We start from the raw sequence: 19,693 nt of genomic DNA, 5'->3' as shown, positions 1-19,693 counted from the left end.
GACATGATACATTTAAATTAACTGTTTGTTTTTTTCATAAATTAAATAAAAACATGAAGAGAAAATAGATTAAAAAATTAAAATAGTTTATAACTTTTGACAAAGCTTTGCATGACTTCCTTTCAAAATAAAAGACTTCCTATAGGATCATGTCAATACAGCAAATACAATATGAAGTGTAAAGTCAACAATGATTTTTTAAAAACGGTTTATTTGACCGTTTCTGGAACATTTCAGCCAAAAATGCATAAATATAACCAACAAAGACTAAACCAGAGCTAATGAAGTGACCCCTACCATATATTAAAGCCACCAGGAAGACTTTAAATCCTTCAATTTTTTAAACAAAAAAACCTGCTTTATAATCCAGTGGATTATAACTCAATGTAGCTTTAAATCCGGTTGTGCTTACTGACAATATATTGATTTCCAGTTATAAATTAGGCTCAAATAAAGTCCAAATGTGTCAGTATGATGTTGATCAACTATTAAATGGACAATTATGTCTACTGTTGATTCTTACCGTCCTTTAACCGCTTTTTTAACTTTACTACTCACTCACTTTTTCCTTTTGCTACCTTTTCATTTTTTTAAAACCATTTTATTTTAACCAAAGAGGCCCATGTGGCTCTGGAGCTGCAGGTTGCAGATCCCTGTTATAAAATATCTAGTAGGGAGGAGACGATTCATCCACGGCAGTTCGAACACGGATTTTTGAGCCACTTTTGTTTCGGTTTGTGAACTACCAAATAACAACAAGCTTAAAATATTCAGAAAATCTTTATTTGCAAATAATCAAAGAACAATGATCAAATCTTTTCAGTTGCTTATACTAAGTCATGGCCCGGGGGCCGGATCCGGCCCTCCAGATCATTTTATTTTATTGTTATTAATGACCTGATGTTATCTTGAACTCATTTCTAACTTGTATTATTTTGACAAAATATATTTTTATGTAGAGTAAAATATTGAAAGTTATTTAATTGATTTAACATTGACTACTAATATTTTAGCTTCATGCTAGCTGTTTCTGTTAATCTAAGTTTTTTTTTTATGATAATTTGACATTTAACTAATATTTTAGATGGCTATCAGCTTCAGTGTTTTCATCTATCAGCACTAGCATCTCCAAATTCAGCTTACATTCACATTATCATTATCACAGATAATGCTATATATCTAGTTCATAATTATGTTAAAAAGTTAATGTTTTAAAGTTTTAAAATGTAGTTTTAGAGTGTTCAATAGATATTTATCCTGTTCGGCCCGTGACATAAGGTGTGTTTGGGATGTTGTCCTCCTGTGTGATTGAGTTTGACACTCCTGGTCTAGGGTAACATAATCAAACACATTCTTCCTAAATAGAGTAAAACTCAGTGGTCACCTTTCCCAGTATTCCATTCAGTGATGTCATTCATGGTTCAGTATAAAAAAGAATTGTGGCGTTTCTAGGATTGATTGATTCATTGATTGATTCATTGATTGATTGATTGATTGATTGATTGATCTGGTTTATTTCAAGCATAGAATGTGGACAACACAGGAAAATGACAGATTATTTTCCTAGTATTTAGTTATTAGAAAAATAAAAAGAATAAATGATACATTTTACAATTATTAACAGGTAAACTGAACTTGGCTTTTTTAAAGATTTTATTCTGAAGTGCTTTTGGGTTCTGAGAAGTGGCGTTTTTTTGAAAGACCCACCCCGATCATCTTCTGATTTATTGTTAAAGTGTTCCTGGTTTCTTAATTGTGTTTTTCTTAGTCAACATCCAAAAACCTGTCGTTTCTAGGACATAGTTTCTGCAGAGTAGCAGGAGTTCTTAGTTGTTGGCAGGACTGTTGGAGCGGAGCAGCCTCACCCCCACTTACCCTCCCTGTTGCTGAGAGCTCTTTGTTTACACTCTCTCCCACTAGCTTACAGCCCCTCACCCCCCCTAACCTACCATTACCGGTGCAACAAAAATGGTGAACATTATCTGAGCTGTTCAGTCGAAGAGTTAGATCCAGATTCCAGATCAGACCAGGACAACAAAGACGTTCATGGATCTGTTTGTCTGTAAGTGGATGATCAGAATGGAGCGGAGCAGGAAGACTGTGACCCGCCCAACATATTTACAATCTTGATTTTTATCGTCTGCTCCTGATTTACCATCATTTGAATGAATAAATATTCAGAAATGCTGATTTTAATCTAAATTTTCTTGTAATGTGTCCTCCATCATTAGAAAGAAATGTCATAAAAACATGGTAATATTAACACAGCGGGTCTTAATGTTCTAAACGTGACCAGACTGAGTGGACTTCATCGGTTTAAAGTCGGTTCTGTTGTGTGGATCCCTCAGCGCTTCCATGTCAGCCAACACTCCATGTTCACATTAATGGTGTCTTCTGCAGGGACAGGCGCTACTTTTATCAACGTTTTAGTTTTTACAAACTTTATTGCACATTCGATTTACAGAGATTCACAACCAGCTATGTAATAAAGGGAACATTTCAATAAAAGAAAAAACAAAGAATAGAAATAAGACAGGGGATTAGTTTTCAGGTCAAAATATTGAATCTTTCATAACTACTTATATCAATCGACGCGAGTGCCGCGGTCATGTGACTGTTGAGGAACATCTTAAAGGGGCCATACCATGAAAATTCTACTGCAGACGTTGAGTGTATTTTTGTTGTAAACCGGTGTAGCGATGGTCGGGGCTGCTGAAGGCAGAAATGTGAGGTGTGCATCCAATGAGTTACGTACATCACTAGAGATCACATGTTAGCTTGTTGCGTACACTGAGTTGTTCTCCATATTAGAATGGTTTAGATGTCTGTTTACTGCTGTGTTACAATGGTACAAACAGATCTGAAAAAACTAGAATGTGACTTTTCACTAGTAAATTATTGCTGTCAGCTGATAAAGGAGAACTTCTAGAAACATCTGAACAAGATCTGAGTGAGTTTACTCTCAATAATGAACGTTTAGGATGATCTTGTCGTCTATTCAAAGTCAATGACAGCTTTAGACTTCACACTATTTCCATGTTTTCTAGCAGAACCACTGATCTGTTTATGGAGGATGATGGTGGTATTTGTATGTGTGTTAGACCTCAGATCAGACCAGACGACCTGCTGGTAATCAGATTACTAAGAGGAGAAAAATAAACAACCAGATTTCCTCAGTGGTGAAGATGAAAGAGTCCATCAGCCTGAATCTCCGTCCCACGACCAGGAAATGTGTCGTATGAAATCTACACATTGTCGTGTTGGTGCCCGAGTCCTTCTGATAGAGACTGGGTGGATCCACTTGTAGAACTGGAGCCCCTAGTCCAGCAGTGCCACCCCGCCGGATGAATTGACTCCATGGAGTTGTGTCTCGACCAGCTCTGGCTGTATATTAAGTCCCGGCTGCTGTGTGCTTTAAAGTGGGCGCCGCCTGGATCTTGCCGCTCCTCGCTGTGGATGGAGGTCCTGGCTGAAGCTCCAGTCGGTCCAATATAGAGAAAATGGGACATTTTCCCCATGAAATGTTAGTGATCATCTGAAAATGTAACAATTACTGAGATAATAAAGTTCTGAATAATGATATTTGTTTCTTAGCTTGTTGTCATTGTTAATTATAGTGAGAAATCAGTGTCTTCACATAGAGGAGTATCATTATTCAGTATTAATAATGTAGAATAAACTATAACTAAGCAAAATTTGTTATTTCAAAATGGCAGCCCTTGGTATGACTTCACGGAGTAGCTCTCAGTTTTAAAAAGGTTGGTGACCCCTGTCCCGGAAGGATCTATCTATGTCTGTGGTCTGGATTACCTCCAGGATAGCATTAGCTGATTTCAATTACATAAAAATACATTTCAAAAAGAATAAAAACAGAGTAAATGTCATTTTAACCGATTACCAGTACAGTTCCACATTTAAAACTTCATATAAACATATTTCTTAATGCAAACCTAATTGATGATAGTCTTTATGCAACTTAATTCCATAATTAACCTGTTATTCTAAAACGCGACCTTCTTTTTTCAAGACTAGAACATAATAAATCTGCAACAGAAATACAAATAATAATTCTCACAATTCAGAGCAACAACACACCACATATACGTCAGTTAAAGATGGATACGCTTGTCCTGGTGTGTTTTATTCCTCATAAGGAGAATTATGATTTTGCAAGATTTGAATTTTTTTCCCTTTATTTCATCTTTAAAAGGTGGTCAGTTCAGCACATTTTCTGTTTGCATTCCTTATTTATCTCGTTACATTTAAAGATCTGAAACTGTAGATGTCATGTTCATGTTTTTGTTGTTACATAGACAACATGTTCGTCAGAATTATTTAGAAAAAAAAGACTCTATGAAGACGTCATGGAATGGGCGGCACCCACACGCAGCAGCAGGCGGAGCCTCGGGCGTCGTTTTACTTCCGGGTAGGAAAAAAGTCACGAAAAATAACTAATATTTCATCAATACTTTGTTTTTTTTAATGTTCCAAAGGTAATGTGTTCTCATATGTTGGACATAGTTCACTCTGAAAGGCTTTATAAAATCACGGCATGGCCCCTTTAATTCGTTTTTACTGTCACGTGACCGGAAGTCTGAGATCTAGCGGTTGAAAAGGGATGTTTGAAAGATGAAAACAAAAACAAGACAGATATTTGTTTCTGTGTGGCATTTTTACGCCAGGATTTCACAAAAATGATCAATAGATCGTGTCAGCGCAGCAACAGATCCTTAAGCGATGAGACGTGAAGACAGACGAGAGAAACGGAACCATCGGACCCGGTAAGACTGAAGCTAGCTCCATCAGCTGGCTGATGTTTTCCTCTCGAATGCTCGATAATGAACCACGTGAGGCTGTAGACTTGAGTTCTACGTCAGCTTAGATGCCCCCTCCGTAGGGAGGTCAGGGTGTTGTGGTCTCAGACTGACGCTGCCGCCCTCAGGCCGGTCACCCGCTAGCATGCGGCTGGAGCTCCTTCACGTTTGACTGAACCCACCAACATGGACGACTCTGACCAGGATTTTGTAGATTTTAGCTCAAAGTTGTTGAAACGTTTCCGTAAGAAACCGGGAGAAGCAACCAAACAGAGCAGGACAGCGGACCGGCCAACTTCCGGTCAAAGATGCGTCAAAGAGCAGCGAGGGAGAACGCCAGAGGAAGACTCTGATGGTGATGGGGAAGAGGAGGATCGGGAGGAGGAGGTTACCTTCAGAGGAGGACCTCAGGGATCAGGAGATGCTGCGTCAGCAAGTCTGTCAGCTGCCAAGCATCTGAGGGCGAAGGACAAAGTTCTTCTGCAGATGCAAAAGTTCAAGAGATCCAGTCCTCTGAAGATGGGAGTCAGTCAAGCAAAGCCATGCCGCGCTGCCCCGGATCCTCCACGTCAAGAACAAGGTTTGGACTTTTGAAACTCTTGACTCACAGCAGAGAATAAGCAAACCATTGTCAGAATAGTTCCTCTAGCTAAAGAACGGTGTTCCCTATCTAACATGACTGTCATCGTCTCCCCAGACGGCGGCGCGTCCCTCAGCTCTGGCTCCTGCGCTGCAGGTCTGGAAGGTGACGAGGCTCTTGCTCTCCGCCTGCAGCTGCAGATGGACCAGGAGGCAGCAGAAGCTCAGGCAGCGGACCTGGAGGATGGAGGCCTTTTCTTCTGTCAAATCTGTCAACGAGACTTGTCACATATGAACCCTGAGGGACGAACGCATCACCTGAACAGGTCCAAACACTTGTTTCATGTTCTCATTTTCAATACGCTGGAGGAAGAAAACACTAAGTCTCACATGATCTACTTTACAGATGTCTGGATGAGAGTGAAGCCACGCGCCCCGCCCCTTCCTTATCCTCTGGTGGTCCCGATTGTCCCATTTGTGGGAAGAAGTTCAAGTCTCAGAAGAGCTGCTGGGCCCACCTGAAGCGCTGCTCGTCAGACATGGGAGTTTCTGCTGCAGTGCTGCTGCAGGCTCTGCAGGGACGAGCGCAGGAGGGTCTGAGCGCTGCCAGCACTGTGTGAGAGCCTCATTCTGCTCTGGAAGCAGCACATGTTAACACCTATAACATGTTTGATGCTCTTAAGGGGGCCATACCTTCATTTTTTAAGGTTTTCTAACTAAACTATATCCACATATATGATCATATTACCTTTGGAACACTAAAAACAAATTATTTATGAAATATGAATTATTTTTACGGACTCTTCATACCTAGAAGTAAAATGACTCGATCTCTGAGGCTCCGCCTTTCGCTCCTTGTGGGTGCCACCCACTTCATATAGCTGTAGCCTATAGCTAGCTGATCACCGCTAGCTCGAGCTACTAGCTTTGTGGAGAAAATAGCTATGTCTGAATCACCCCCCCACTCACTATTATAGTGCATTCGCCATTTTCTAGTGCTGTCCAAATCTACTAATTCCAAAATCAAGTGCACAAAAAATTTCCCAAACATCTTTGCAAAAAAAATTGGGGTGTATTGATGCTCTCTATATTAGCAAATATAGACCACAATGCATTGCGGTCAAGCAATTTCGAACAAAAAAACATGTTTAAATGTATTTTTTGGATAAACCATCCACATTTCCAGCATCAGGACCCAGTGGAGTCTTAAATAAACGTTATGAAATGTTCCTGTTGATTTGATTCTGTGAAATTGGTGATGTCATATCCGGCGTTTAGAAAAGCGAAAGAAAAGTAGGGAGCATCGTGTCCGAATTGCCTTTAAAATCCAGAGCACTATATAGTTGCACACTATATCATGTTTTAGTGGTTAGGGGTTAGGGGAGGGATTTCAGACACAACCAGTGTTTGTGTTAGACTGGGGGTGGAGCAGACTCTTCCTGGAAGGGGCGGTCTCACTCTGTGACATCAGCACGTGAAGACCCGCTCGTTTTCGTGGGTGTGGGAGGGGCTGCTGTTGAGAGTGCAGGTTTTAGAGGATTACTCAGAAATCCTGAACGGATCAAAATACCGTTTTGGGGTTCTTTATAGTGAGGATTGAACAGTGTAATGCACTTAAAAGATCAAGAAGTGGATTTTTAATGGTCCCTTTAAGGATTCATCTCTTGAATGTTGTTGGTTTGTCTCACTTCTGCCATCTTACTGTTTTGTTTTGATGGCGTGTGCTGCTCACTCCTTGGGCATTCGTCCCTGACAATGGTTTCAGTTTGTCTTCATATTGTCAAATAAAGGTTAAAAATTACTCAGAAGATCAAATAAAGCTGCCAGCAAATTCATGAGAAAAACACCACTTTTTAAAAATAACAGCTTTTCTGTAGGTTTGATCTCCATAGCAACCATTTATTATTTTGGTCATCTGGGGGTAAGATAAGAGATAAGATAAGATAAGATAGTCCTTTATCCGTCCCAGGGTGGGGAAATTTCAGGGTTACGGCAGCATTACAAATAGAAAAATTAGACAATTTACATATTTACAAAGAGGACCAAAAAATACAAAAAGAAAAATGAAATGAGGAACCAATTGCACTGTGGGTATGATTTATGTTACAGAAATTGCACAACGTATTTTTAAAGTGACTTGGATTGAGTATAAAAATAAAGTGACACAAATAAGAATAAAGTGATGAACAAGTCATTTTTAGAAGAATCTGCAAAAATAAACTTTTGGATTTTCTTGGCAGCCACGCCCACATTCCTAATATGGTCACATTGTATGTCATGTTGTTTTGTTTTGGTAAAAAGGGGAACGTCCCTTCTGGAAGCTCGCCACGCAAATATCGTTCAAAACCCTCAAACTTTAACAGCAACGTTTTCCCATTGATGCTGGAGGAGTGAGGAGGTGACAGATCCAAACCCCTCCGAGGAGTTTACGTTTGTAGATGGTACTAAAGGGAATATTTTCCCCCTTTTTTTTTAATTCAAGATGGCAGCCTTTTCCCAGGTCAAAGGTCAACAAACGTCAGACTGTCCTTGGTGACGTCTGTGTGAAATTTGATCAATAATCATTTCCAAACGTTCTTTGGATTTCCTGACAAATGTTTTGGTCTGTGAAATTTGAACTTTAATTAGAGTTTCCTCCTGCTGGGATGTGTCGTTTACAAATGAGTTTGTGGCGGCGTGGGACGTCTTTGCTCAAAGGCGCTGTAGAAAAGAAGAATTGTGAAAGCAGTCGTGTCCTTGCAGGACAGAACCAGGCTAACGGCTGTCATGTTTTCTGTCATCAGCACAGAGACTGCAGGCACTAAGAGGAAGAGTTCATCCAAGTCCAACCTTCCAGTGAGGAAGAAGTTCAGGAGGAAGAAGGAGCCTCTAGATGAGGAGACCATGGTGGCTCTGGCCCTGTCCACCTCCCTGCTGGAAACGGAGAAGGTGCAGCAGCAGAAGGAGGAGGAGTCTGAGGCGGCGTCCTCTCACTGTGCTGCAGCTGAAGTTCTGAAGTGGCGTTCTGATGGCGGTATGACGACATTCTGTTGTAGCCAAGCAACAATAGCTGATCGTGCATTTAACCCTTTAACACCTGAGGCATCGTCGGTGATACTTAAACACAAAATCTTTAACGTACTGAAACTTCAAGTGTAAACATGATGATTCCAGTAGATTGTGAAGGAGAAAAGGCTTTTCTCCTTCACAATCTACTGGAATCATCATGTTAATGGTTGAAAAGTTACAGTAAATCAAGGATCATAAACACTGGAGCTTTAGTGTTAAAGGGTTAAGAATCAATGAATGAAAGAGTGGATCATCTTCCCTTAGAGACGATCTTTTTTCAACTGATCATCCTTTGCTGCCATCTGCTGTGCTTCATTGTGGAATATCTCACAGACCCTCCGAGGTCCTCCTAGCTTCATCTCTTTATTCAAGCGGCTCATGCGAGTCATGTCGATGTCAATGGCAGACTTCGATTTGTTTCCCATTCCCAGTGGCGTTCCTCTTCAGCTGCACCATGTATGGCATTAAATTTCCTCCAAAGGTCTCACATGAGCGCATGTCAAACCCCACGTGCACAATGAAAGTTCCACAGGCAGAATCCTGCCTCCATGAGAGCTCCTGTAGTCCTACGCGCTCGTGGATAATTGTTTATCCTGTGCGGCGTGTTTTAGATTTTGGCCCCTGTGTGATGGAGTTTGACTCCTCTGCCATATACCATCTGATCTGAGACTGGGTCATCACAGTGCTGCTCACCACCTGGCCGGTCTAGATCTTGGTCAGTACGCCTCACCGACAGCTAAGAGACGCTCTGGATGTTCTGATCTCCGAGTGAACCTCATGTTTGTCGGCGATGGTCTACACCCCTCGTCTCTGTTGATCCGGTCAACAGATTTCTGGACAAATGTGCACTTCCATCTCCTAACAGGTAGGGGGCGTGGGAAGAAGAGGAAGGCCCCCGCCCCTCGTCCTCCTCCACTTCTCCTCGTTCAGGACGCTGAGATGGTCTCAGCCCGCCTGCAGGAACGGGTCGCCGCTCTTCTCCTTCGCTGCCGGGCCCCCTCTCCACCGACCCCCACCCGGCAGCCCAGCACTCTGTCTGGCTGGACCGGAGACGCCCCCTTGTGGCGTGAAAGTGCACTGTCAGTGGAAGGCTGTGCGGGGCTGCCGTTCTTCTGTGTGGCAGAGCTCCAGGAGTTTTTCACCCCATCAGGATCCATAAAGGTGTGAAAAAGAAAACAAGTTCCTGTTTAAAACCAACTAAAACCTGCTGTGTTTTTTGTTCGTGTTACTGGAAACTAAACTTGCTTCTGTGCTTTTTTTTATCCTGAAAATGGGTTTTTAAATTGCTTTAACACTAATAACGTTGCTTTTTAGTGTCAAAGAAACTCGTCAATGTTTTACACATAGTCTGAAATCAGACTTAAATCAGTATGAATGAAGCGATGCCGCCCCTCTTTTCAGACCCCATCCATCGCCTGCATCAAGCCCCACGCTGTGGGCCAAGGACCACCTGCCACAGAGAGCCACGCCTCTGCCCCGCCCCTCTGCTCCCAGAATGCCTCTCTCTCCTCGACTCCGCCCACTCCCAGGACAGGGGAGCTGTCGGTGGGCAGCCAGGCCCTTCGAGACCTGATGGAGCTGGCTGAGGACGGCATGACGTTGACACAGTATGGGTACTCGGCTGGAGGTGAGTTGCTTGGTTTGTCGTTTTATTGGATTAGAATGAGATGCAAGAAAACTCAGATTATAAGGCATCTCAGAAATGTTTCAAATAGATTGCACAAGTATTTTGTGGAAGCTTTTAGAAAAAAGTGTTTTTTATTGACGTTTTTCCCCATTGAAGTTTTACAGAACAATTGAAGATCTAACAGCAAAAACCTGACCTCTCTGCATCTTATGGTTAGACTGGTCTTGTTTAGCTTCCGTCACACCTCTGTGTGTTTTTGCAGTTCAGCATGTGAGCGGCTTCATCCAGGAGGACTCGGAGCAGCAGGTGGAGATCTGCAGCAGCCTCCTGGCAGAAACGGGAGACTCCCACATCCAGGAGGAGAGGATGGCTGCCCAGTCAGGGGAAGAAAGAGACGCACACAGCCACCATCCTGTCAGTCACAACTCATCTCTGATATCGTTAATGTTTGGCCACTATCTGTACTGCAGAATATTCTCTCACAGTTCTGTAAATCTGTCTGGGATTCATCTTCCTCCATGCGTCTGTAGATATTCTCAGGATGTTGTTCTCTGTAGGCGGCGCTGTCCCGGCTGTCGGCAGACCTCAGTGGGATGGTGAACAACCCTCAGCTCAGCGATGTGCAGCTCCAGGTGGACAGTGGAGAAGTGTACCACGCTCATTCCTTCATGGTGTACGCACGCTGCCCTCTGCTGGCTGAAATGGTACAAAGATCGCTGCAGTTTGATGGAGTTTTTTAGTCATGTTTTGATCAACCCAATGTCCCAGTTCCTTCATTACTCCCCAGGGGTGATGATCCACAAACAATTCTGAAGCATTCTATGAATTTATTAAAAAATGAATATCATTTAAAGCAGGAGGGTTGAACATACGGCCCGCGGGTCGTGTCCAGCCCGCCAGATGGTTTAATGTCATGAAGATAAAAAAATATAAGGTTGACTAAAAATAAGCACGTTTCTATTCCTCAAGTGACAAAGTCGAGGCCCAGGGGCCGGATCCGGCCCTCCAGATTATTTTATTTTATTGTTGTTAATGGCCTAATGTTATCTTGCACTTATTTCTAACTTGGATAATTTTGACAAAATATGTTTTTATGGAGAGTAAATATTGAAAGTTATTTATGGTTTAAGTTAATTTATTCTGGAATAATATTCCTGCCTTTGTATTATTCATAATTGTTGTAAAAAGTTATGGTTTTAAAGTTATAAAAATTGTAATTCTTCAGCTTTTTGGACTGTTTTGGCATTTACTAAGAGTTTTTAGGCTGTTTTGGAGTTTAGCTAATATTTCAGTTACATGTTGGTTATTTTGACTAACCTAAGGTTTTTTGGGCTAATTTGGCATTTAGGTAATATATTAGCTGGATATCAGCTTCAGTGTTTCAGCCATCAGCTTCAGCATTTTTAGCAATAAATTTCAGCATCTTCAGCGGCCAAATTCAGCTTCCAGCATTCACACTAACATTATGACAGATAATGCTATATATCTAGTTCATAATTATGTTAAAAAGTTCTGGTTTTGAAGTTTTTAAAATGTAGTTTAAGAGTGTTTAATAAAAATGTTTATCCTGTTCGGCCCACAACCTAAAGTGTGTTTTGGGTTTCAGTCCCTTCTGATTCAGTTGGACATCCTGGTCCAGCCCATTCCTGTGGCGAGTTCTGGTTATTTAAGGAAATGACCGCAGTGCACAATTCTGAAAACTGTCAAATGAAAACTGCACTTTTATATTTCAGACATGGTGTTTTATATTTTTCCATAGCTCCATTTTGAGTTTACTATCAGGATTGCTTATGTCAGATGTATAAATTATTCAGTCTGTATAAAATCGAATAAACCTTTTTTATTTTTTTAGTAAAATGCATTTATTATAATCTATTGTGAATAAATATGTAATAATAAATGATTAGACATTTCCCAGAAGTCTAATAATAAAACCCAGTGTGCATCAGTGTGACTAGATTGACGAATATGGACCACAATGTATTGCGTTTGAACAATTTTTCATGTGGAAAAATAAGTACATTTGTTATTAAATTCAGTGCACTAGATAGTCCTGCACTGCAGGGATCTCAGGAGGGAATTCAGCCTATGGGCTCAGGGGTAGGCTCTTTCCTAACTGTAGCATACATCAGAAACTGTACAGAATTGAAAGCTGTTGTTTTCTGGTCTGTGCGTTCACAGCTGCATGAAAGCGGCTTCAGAGTTCAGGAGGAAGGCTTGCCGGCCGCTCAGCGGGTGGTGCTGAGCGACGTCCCGGGCCAGGCAGTGTTCGTGCTGCTGCAGTACCTCTACACCGCCCAATGCTGCGTTCCTGCGGCGCTACAACCTCACATGCTGGAGCTGGCGTCCAGGTGAGCGCCACACTCCGACCCTCTCGCCTTCATCTGTGGCGTCCTCCTCAAATCTATCCATGCAGAGGAGCAGGTTATAGTCTCTGTCCCTCAGCGATGCTGGAGAGAGCTGTGGATGGGTGAGAGTCTGGGATACACTCCTCAAGACTTTAACAGCATGTTTTAAAGGAGAAAGACTGAATACGAACACGCCTTCACAGGAATCAATCGCATGAAAGGCCTTTTAGTTAAGGAGCATTAAGAACTGTCAATGGATCTCACAGACAAGGTGTTCTTACCAAAGTTCATAGGCATTCACTTTGGTGTATTAGGAAATATTTTTTCTACTCTCAAAGTTTTCCGATTCCTACAGCAAAAACATTTTTAGTAAACAAACAAACAAACCTTGAATGTACTGTAACACTAAGGTTCAATAAGTGTGGCCAAGAAAATAGGGTGTTGTTTGTTTCCAATACGGATAAAATGAACGGTATGATTTTAGAAAAGGGCTTTTACATTTAACCACCAAAGAAACGGTCAACAATCTCCAACATTCTGATTATTTCACTTCAAATTTGAGATTTTATGCTGGTGCTGAATCATTGCTTCTAAAACGGTTCTGGTGCCTAAACGGCGCTCAGACTGGTTCTTCAAAAATGAAAAATGTTTCCTAAAACATCAAAGTGCGCTGAAGCAGCGTGACGCGGTGAGAGAGAGCGTCTGGAAAGCTTCAGTGATTGGCTAGAATCGCGCAGCAAAACTGACTGGAATGTAAGTCTTTAACATATCTGAAATGAAACATCTGCGTTTTTAAACAGTTCTGGTGGTTCTGTATGCTATGGTACTGGTACCAACTTGGCTCCGGGTTGTGGTACACATCCCTACTTCAAACTGAATTGTTTATTTGTCACTGAGCTCTGTGACCACCTCAAGGCTAATGAGTGAACACGTCAGAGCTGCTGAAGAGGCTCAGCGCTGCACTGCCACCTAGTGGTCAAGGGTTGAAGTGGAAAACTAAGTCAGACTGAACTACATGTTTGTTCATAATTCAATGAGAATTGTTTTGACAGCTTTTTTAACTGATACCAGTATTGCCAGATATCACAATATTTCTCAGAATGAACTTTTGTCCCACATTCCTAATGCTTACATGTAAGATCTCCATTCAGGTGAAATCAGATGTTTTAGAGGAGGAGGCTACCTCTACCGAACCCAGCGCTCGGTAGAGGTCAGTTTATCACTTCAATTGCTGCCAATAAAGGAAATATATCATGGAAATAAATAAGATTACTAACAAGGTATCAGATCAAGATACCAGAACTCTGATCAATAGAATAAATGAGTAATATCTGTTTATTTCTCTATAGAAGTCTGTGGGATTTTTCTCTTTGATTCACTCTACATTTTCTGTCAGCTGCTATTTATCGTGTTTTTATCGTAGATAAAAAAGCAAAAGGAGCAGAATGTTTCTCAAAGTCAACATGAATTTGTTATTGCATCATACACAGATTCAAACGGCCGGCGGCGACTGCCTCACTCTCTCCTTCCTGCTTTTGTTGCAGGTTTGATCTGCAGGAACTGCAGCAGCTCTGTGTTCTCCCCCCAGAGGACGCCACGATGAAGGAGCGAGAGGAAAACGAGCATCACACTGACCAGGCCTTCCTAGACCTCCTCAGGTCCATGTGGAATGAAGATGAGGATGCAGCTGCAGACCTGGAGGAAGGCGGCGGTGATGGGAAACGGGAGATTAGTGAGGAGAGAATGAATGAGGAAGAGCTGGAGGAGATCTACGAGTTTGCAGCTACGCAGAAGCAGGAGGAGGAGGAGAGTGAGGATGTGGAGGAACAGGAAGAAGCACATTCGCTTGAACCCAGAAAAAGCTTTATTGAGGAGTCCGATCAGTCCTCGGATGGCTGTGGTTCAAAAACCCAAACTGTCCAGGAGAGAGAACCCTCCTCTACCTCCCAGCTGAGATGGACTCAGTCCAGGAAACGTGACGGTTCTGACGGACCTTTCCTTCAGTCATCAGGAAGTTCCCTCAGTCCTCCTCCCAGGATCTTCAGCCTGCCCGGACCAGGACTGTCTCCTGGTCCCGTTGATGGTGTCAGAGAAGACCAGACAGATGCAAGTCCAGACAGAATCCGTCCTCTGCAGAAAGAGGAACCGGACTTCATTGTTCTGTCAGATTCAGATGATGAGAAACATGATGCTCCTGACAAGAGCTACACGCAGATCCAATCCAGGCGGGACAGTTTGGAGTCCGGTCCTCCAGAGGGTTCTCCAGAGGTTTCCTGGCTGACCTTCACTCCAGTCCAAGCCGGGAGGAGCTCCATGAGCAGCTCGACTCAGACCAGGAGCAGCATGTGCAGGACCAAGCTCTTCTCCAGAGCGGACTCTTCAGCCGCTTTCTCGTCTCCCGTTTCATCATCTGGGATCAAACTTCCAACCTGCAACAGTCCCCAGGATGTTTCTGTGTCCTCATCGCGGAGTTGCGTCTCCAGCCTGAAGCAGAACCGGGTTCGTCCCAGGAGTTTAGGTCCTGAAGTGTCTTCAGAAGAGAAGCAGCCCCATACCCGAGGCTCAGCTCTGCCTGACCCCCAGCCCTGCATCAGCACCCCCCTGCAGACGGACCACCACCACCAGCCTGCTGACCTTCCTGCTGCCTCCCCCCTCCATGCTGACATCATCAGTCAGAGGAGGAGTTCTCACGTCTCCCCTCAGTCTGCCTCCTCTTCATCATCCTGTGTCAGAGGAGGTCCCAGTCCACACAAACTAAGCCCCTCCCCCAGCAGGAGACCCCCCTCTGAGAGCTCCAGCTGGGACAGTCCAGGTGTCAGAGTTCAGGCAGAAGCAGGAAGTGATGCTGATGCAGAACAGGAAGCAGGAAGACGTCAGAGCGGAGAGTCCAGCGGTCAGCAAAGTTTCACGGACGAGCCCCCGATAGCTTACGATGACTCGTGGGGTCTGGACGTCTGTGAGGAGGCCGACCCGGCCTGCTTCAGCCTGAGACTGGAAGACGGTTCTGGATCCAGCCTGCAGGAAGCCTCCAGAACCTCCAGCGTTCTCCCTGCCGGTCACAGAGATCCGCCAGAGGCCGGAGGGTCGACGTCTAACTCCGTACGGCAGAGTCCACCGCCGCCGAGAAGCCGTCACTCCCCCCATGACCCCACCAACCCCACCTCACCTGAAAGCCATGGCAGCCTTCTAGACTCTCAGCTGTGGGACAGTTGGAGAGAAGAAGAAGAAGAACTCCCTCTGTCTCAGAGGGTGAACCCAGAACAGCACCTGAAAACCCCAGGTGAGTGTTCTCAAACAGAACCAACATGTTTCAATCAGTTCCTTCAACTCTTTCAGTTTACTCTAGTTTACTTGATGATATGAAGACAGGATGATTGAGTTTGAAACATTAAACACGTATTTGCCTTAAACTGGTTTTAGGATTTTTAAACACACCTTTTTTTTTTTAACTTGTCCTGTCCAACAGCTGAGCCAACAGATGTGGGCTGAGAGCTTCTTGTGTTGGGCAGATTTTACTGTCACAACAGGGATTTATTGAGTATAAACCCCTGTTGTATTTAATGCTAAACTTTATTTATATTGATTATGTTTTGTTATTTTTATTTTTTTAATGTTTTTTTCATTACGATTCCTCTGTTTTACGCCAAAATCTAGAAACTTGTCGTTTTCTAGGACATAGTTTCTGCAGAGCAGCAGGAGTTCATTGGCTTATGCATCTCAGAGTTCTGGGCGGGACTGTTGGTGTGAAGTAACCTCACACTGATATCTACTGAAATCTTTGTCTACACTCTCTCCTCTAGCTTACAGCCCCTCACACTCCCAAACTAACACTACAGTGCAACTAAGATAGTGAGTAATATCGTTTCTATCCAGACGTACAGTTTAGATCCAGATTCCAGCTCAGACCAGGAAAACAAAGACGTTCATGGATCTATTTGTCTGCAGGTGGATGAATCAGAATGAGGAGGAGCAAGGAGATTAAAGTTCCACCCATTTCATTTGCCGTCACAAATTTAAGATTTTTCAAACTGCACATTTTTATTCATTTTTGTGTACTATATAAAATAGTAGTTTATCATTATTGTAGAACTGTGTGTCAAATAAAGGGTTTTATGTTTACCATTTAATTATTTTCAAGTCTTAAAGCAGATAAAAAAACTTCATGAAAATCTCCAAATTAGCCAAAACAGCTAGCATGTAACTGAAATATTAGCTAAACTCCAAAACAGCCTAAAGAAATCCTAGTAGATGCCAAAATAGTCCAAAAAGCTAGCAGAATGCAAATGTTTTAAACTTTAAAACTGTAACTTTTTAACATAATTAAGAATGATAAGACATGATTATTTCAGAATAAATCAACTTAAATCTTAAATAACTTTCAATATTTTACTCTCCATAAATATATAGTTTATCAAAATTATACAAGTTAGAAATGAGCTCAAGATAACATCGGGTCATTAATAACAATAAAATAAAATGATCTGGAGGGCCGGATAGAATTACCCAGAGGGCCGGACCCGGCACCCAGGCCTTGACTTTGACACGTGTGGTGAACCCTGTCTTCACCCAATTTTAATGGTCAGCCTGCATCCAATCCAGATTTACCCAGACTATGGTAAAGAAATTCAATGCTAAATCCAAAGTAAAACCTGCTCGTGTTGTCTCTGCCTTTGGTTTTAGCCTCATCTCACAGGAAGAGGCGTGGCAGCGTGGTTCCCATCACTCCCATGCCGTCCTTCTCTGACATGGACACACCAGAACTCAAAGGCAAACTCAACAGGTCAGTGGGTTTCCTCCACACACGATCCAAGACTTTGTCTCCTTCAATCTTTAGTCTGCCGGTTTAATGCTCTCAAACGTCCTCCTCTCCGCAGGTTCGGAGTTCGGCCTTTACCAAAGCGTCAAATGATCCTCAAACTCAAGGAGATCCATCAGTACACACACCAGCTGGCCAGCTCCGACTCCGAGGAGGACACCCCCCCGCAGAGGGAGGAGCCTCCCAGCGTGTCCTGCCATCAAACAGGGAAGTTTAAAGAGCCCAGAGCTCCTGCTGCTGCGCCTCCGGTCAAACCCCGCCATGGGGCGGATGCGGGGCAGCTGTCTGCATCTCAGGGCTCCAACACGTCTTCAGCCGCCTGCAGCGACGAGTCAGAGAGGTGAGTGGAGCGAGAGCGCTGAACCCACAACGAGTGCACAGAAATACAAAGTGTCGTCTTCTCCAGGTCCAACCAGGAGTTCCTCGTCTCTTCTGATGGCGACTCCGACAGTGACGGCTGCATTTCGTCCTCGCAGGCAGCGACGCGTCTCCAGGACCGCCTCCATGCGGTCCGCAACTTCATCCTGTCCCACTCCGAGCTGTACTGTCGGATCCTGCAGTACCAGCCGCTGGTTCTGTCCCGGCTCCAGGAGCAGCTGAAGGCGGCCGGGATCCGCCTGGGCGCCGCCAAGCTGATGGACTACCTGGACTCTCAGTGCATCACCTTCACCACGGCCAAGCCGGGCCAGCCCGCACCCGGCCGCTGCCGGGGCAACAGAACAGGCGGGGGGGCCAAAGCAGCCAGCAGGAAAAAAGCAGCAACAGACAATCCTTAACTTTAACTCTTTAACACTTTAAACACAAAATCTTAAACCTGTGGTAACCCGCTAACACGATCCAGTAGATTTCAAGGAGAAGAGCCGCTTTTCTTCTTGTCAATCTACTGGAATGATCGTGTTAACAGTTGATGAGGTGACACCTCAGGTGTTAAAGGGTTAAAGCAGATTTGTTCCAAAAAGGATGGACTGTTGGTGATGTCTTCAATTAAATTAAAGACTTTGACATGATTGTGTTTGGAATGTCATCTTAACTGTTCATACACTTTCCCAAGTTTTATATCTTGTGTTCAGATGTTACATCTTAATAAAAAACAGCAGTTGTGTTTATTTTCTGTCTGATTACACCTGTCAGATCTTCAACTGTTTCAATAAAGTTTCATTTAAATAAAATCATATACTCACTCACACATTCAAACTGTACACAAATACAACAAAAGTAAACAAATCTGCTGTGTTACTGTAGTCCAAAAGGCCCGTTTCAGGAAGCAGGTTTTGTTGAAACTCTGAGTTAAGGAAAACTTTCAGAAATTTACATTACTCAAACCCGTGGATCATTCAGGTTTGAACTGGTTAAACCTGGTTCTGGAAATGGGTCTCAGGGGTGTGAAACTCAATCGCACAGGAGGCCAAAACACACCATAGGTCGGGGGCCGAACAAGATAAACCACGTGTGTCAAAGTCGAGGCCCGGGGGCCGGATCCGGCCCTCCAGGTAATTCTATCCGGCCCACCATATCATTTTATTTTATTGTTATTAATGGCCTGATGTTACCTTACACTTATTTCTAACTTGTGTAATTTTGACAAAATGTGTTCTTATCAAGGGTAAAATATTGAAAGTTATTTAAGGTTTAAGTTGATTTTTTTCTTGAATAATATTCCTGCCTTCTTATTATTCATGATTATGTTGAAAAGTTATGGTTTTAAAGTTTTAAAAATGGGCAATTTGCTAGCTTTTTTGTCTATTTTTTCATTGTCTTTTTTAGGCTATTTTGGAGTTTAACTAATATTTCAGCTGCTAGCTGTTTTAGCTAATTTAGGTTTTTTTCTTTTTTTTAGGATATTTTGAAGTTTAGCTATTTTTTTTTTTTGCTAAATGCTAACTGTCTTGGATAACCTAACTAAAATTTTTGCTGGCTTTCAGCTTCAGCGTCTTCAGCCATTAACTTCAATGTTTTCAGCCATCAGCTTCAGCATTTTCGGCTTTCAGCTTCAGTGTTTTCATCTATCAGCTTCAGCGTTTTCATCTATCAGCTTCAGCGTTTTTAGCTTTTAATTTCTGCAGCTTCAGCGGCCAAATTCAGTTTACAGCTGCAGCTACACTGACCGTAGCTGCAGCTGATGCGTTCACTGTATTGTTTCAGTCTTTCTTTCATCATAAAATATGCTTTTTTTTAAAACTACCTAATTTACTCTCTCTCGCCTTCTGTCTGATTAATTAATGCCAGTTTGTGACTCATTTAGTCTTTTTATCCACTGAAAAATGCACTTTAAAAACACACTAAGTGAGGCAGACAGTCCACCTGCTGCACTGCAGTACACATGCCACAAGGCAGAGGGTGCTGGTGAGCCGAGAGAAAGTGACACTGCAGCTAAAGAACAATAGAATTAGTGGCAGCAAGTCAAGTGCAGCCGTCCAGTTACTCTTTAAAATTGTTTAGTATCATTTTCTAAATGGAGGAT

The 19,693-nt window shown here is 42.9% G+C and overlaps 1 protein-coding gene across 1 annotated transcript; it reads left to right on the top strand.

The window, feature by feature from the left end:
* Positions 1-4,392: 4,392 nt before the first annotated feature.
* On the top strand, positions 4,393-18,338 carry slx4 (SLX4 structure-specific endonuclease subunit homolog (S. cerevisiae)). Its single transcript, XM_024259814.2, has 13 exons — positions 4,393-5,394; positions 5,512-5,719; positions 5,800-6,009; positions 8,177-8,406; positions 9,307-9,602; positions 9,843-10,068; positions 10,331-10,482; positions 10,626-10,772; positions 12,250-12,419; positions 13,961-15,696; positions 17,097-17,196; positions 17,291-17,572; positions 17,639-18,338. Exons 1-13 carry the CDS (start codon positions 5,001-5,003, stop codon positions 18,006-18,008), a joined length of 4,521 nt encoding a protein of 1,506 aa, XP_024115582.1. The 5' UTR covers positions 4,393-5,000; the 3' UTR covers positions 18,009-18,338.
* The last annotated feature ends 1,355 nt before the right edge of the window (positions 18,339-19,693 follow it).

Source organism: Oryzias melastigma, linkage group LG1, assembly GCF_002922805.2.
Source record: "Oryzias melastigma strain HK-1 linkage group LG1, ASM292280v2, whole genome shotgun sequence".
Classification (NCBI taxonomy): Eukaryota; Metazoa; Chordata; class Actinopteri; order Beloniformes; family Adrianichthyidae; genus Oryzias; species Oryzias melastigma.
The sequence above is the reverse complement of the archived record's forward strand: the minus strand, read 5'-3'. Positions and strand labels throughout refer to the sequence as shown.

Excerpts from the sequence above, each read along its gene's own strand:
- slx4 (XM_024259814.2), top strand. The coding sequence starts at position 5,001 with ATGGACGACTCTGACCAGGATTTTGTAGATTTTAGCTCAAAGTTGTTG. Across the intron at positions 9,603-9,842 it reads CCCCATCAGGATCCATAAAG|ACCCCATCCATCGCCTGCAT; the intron begins GTGTGAAAAAGA and ends CCCTCTTTTCAG. Across the intron at positions 10,773-12,249 it reads GCCCTCTGCTGGCTGAAATG|CTGCATGAAAGCGGCTTCAG; the intron begins GTACAAAGATCG and ends GTGCGTTCACAG.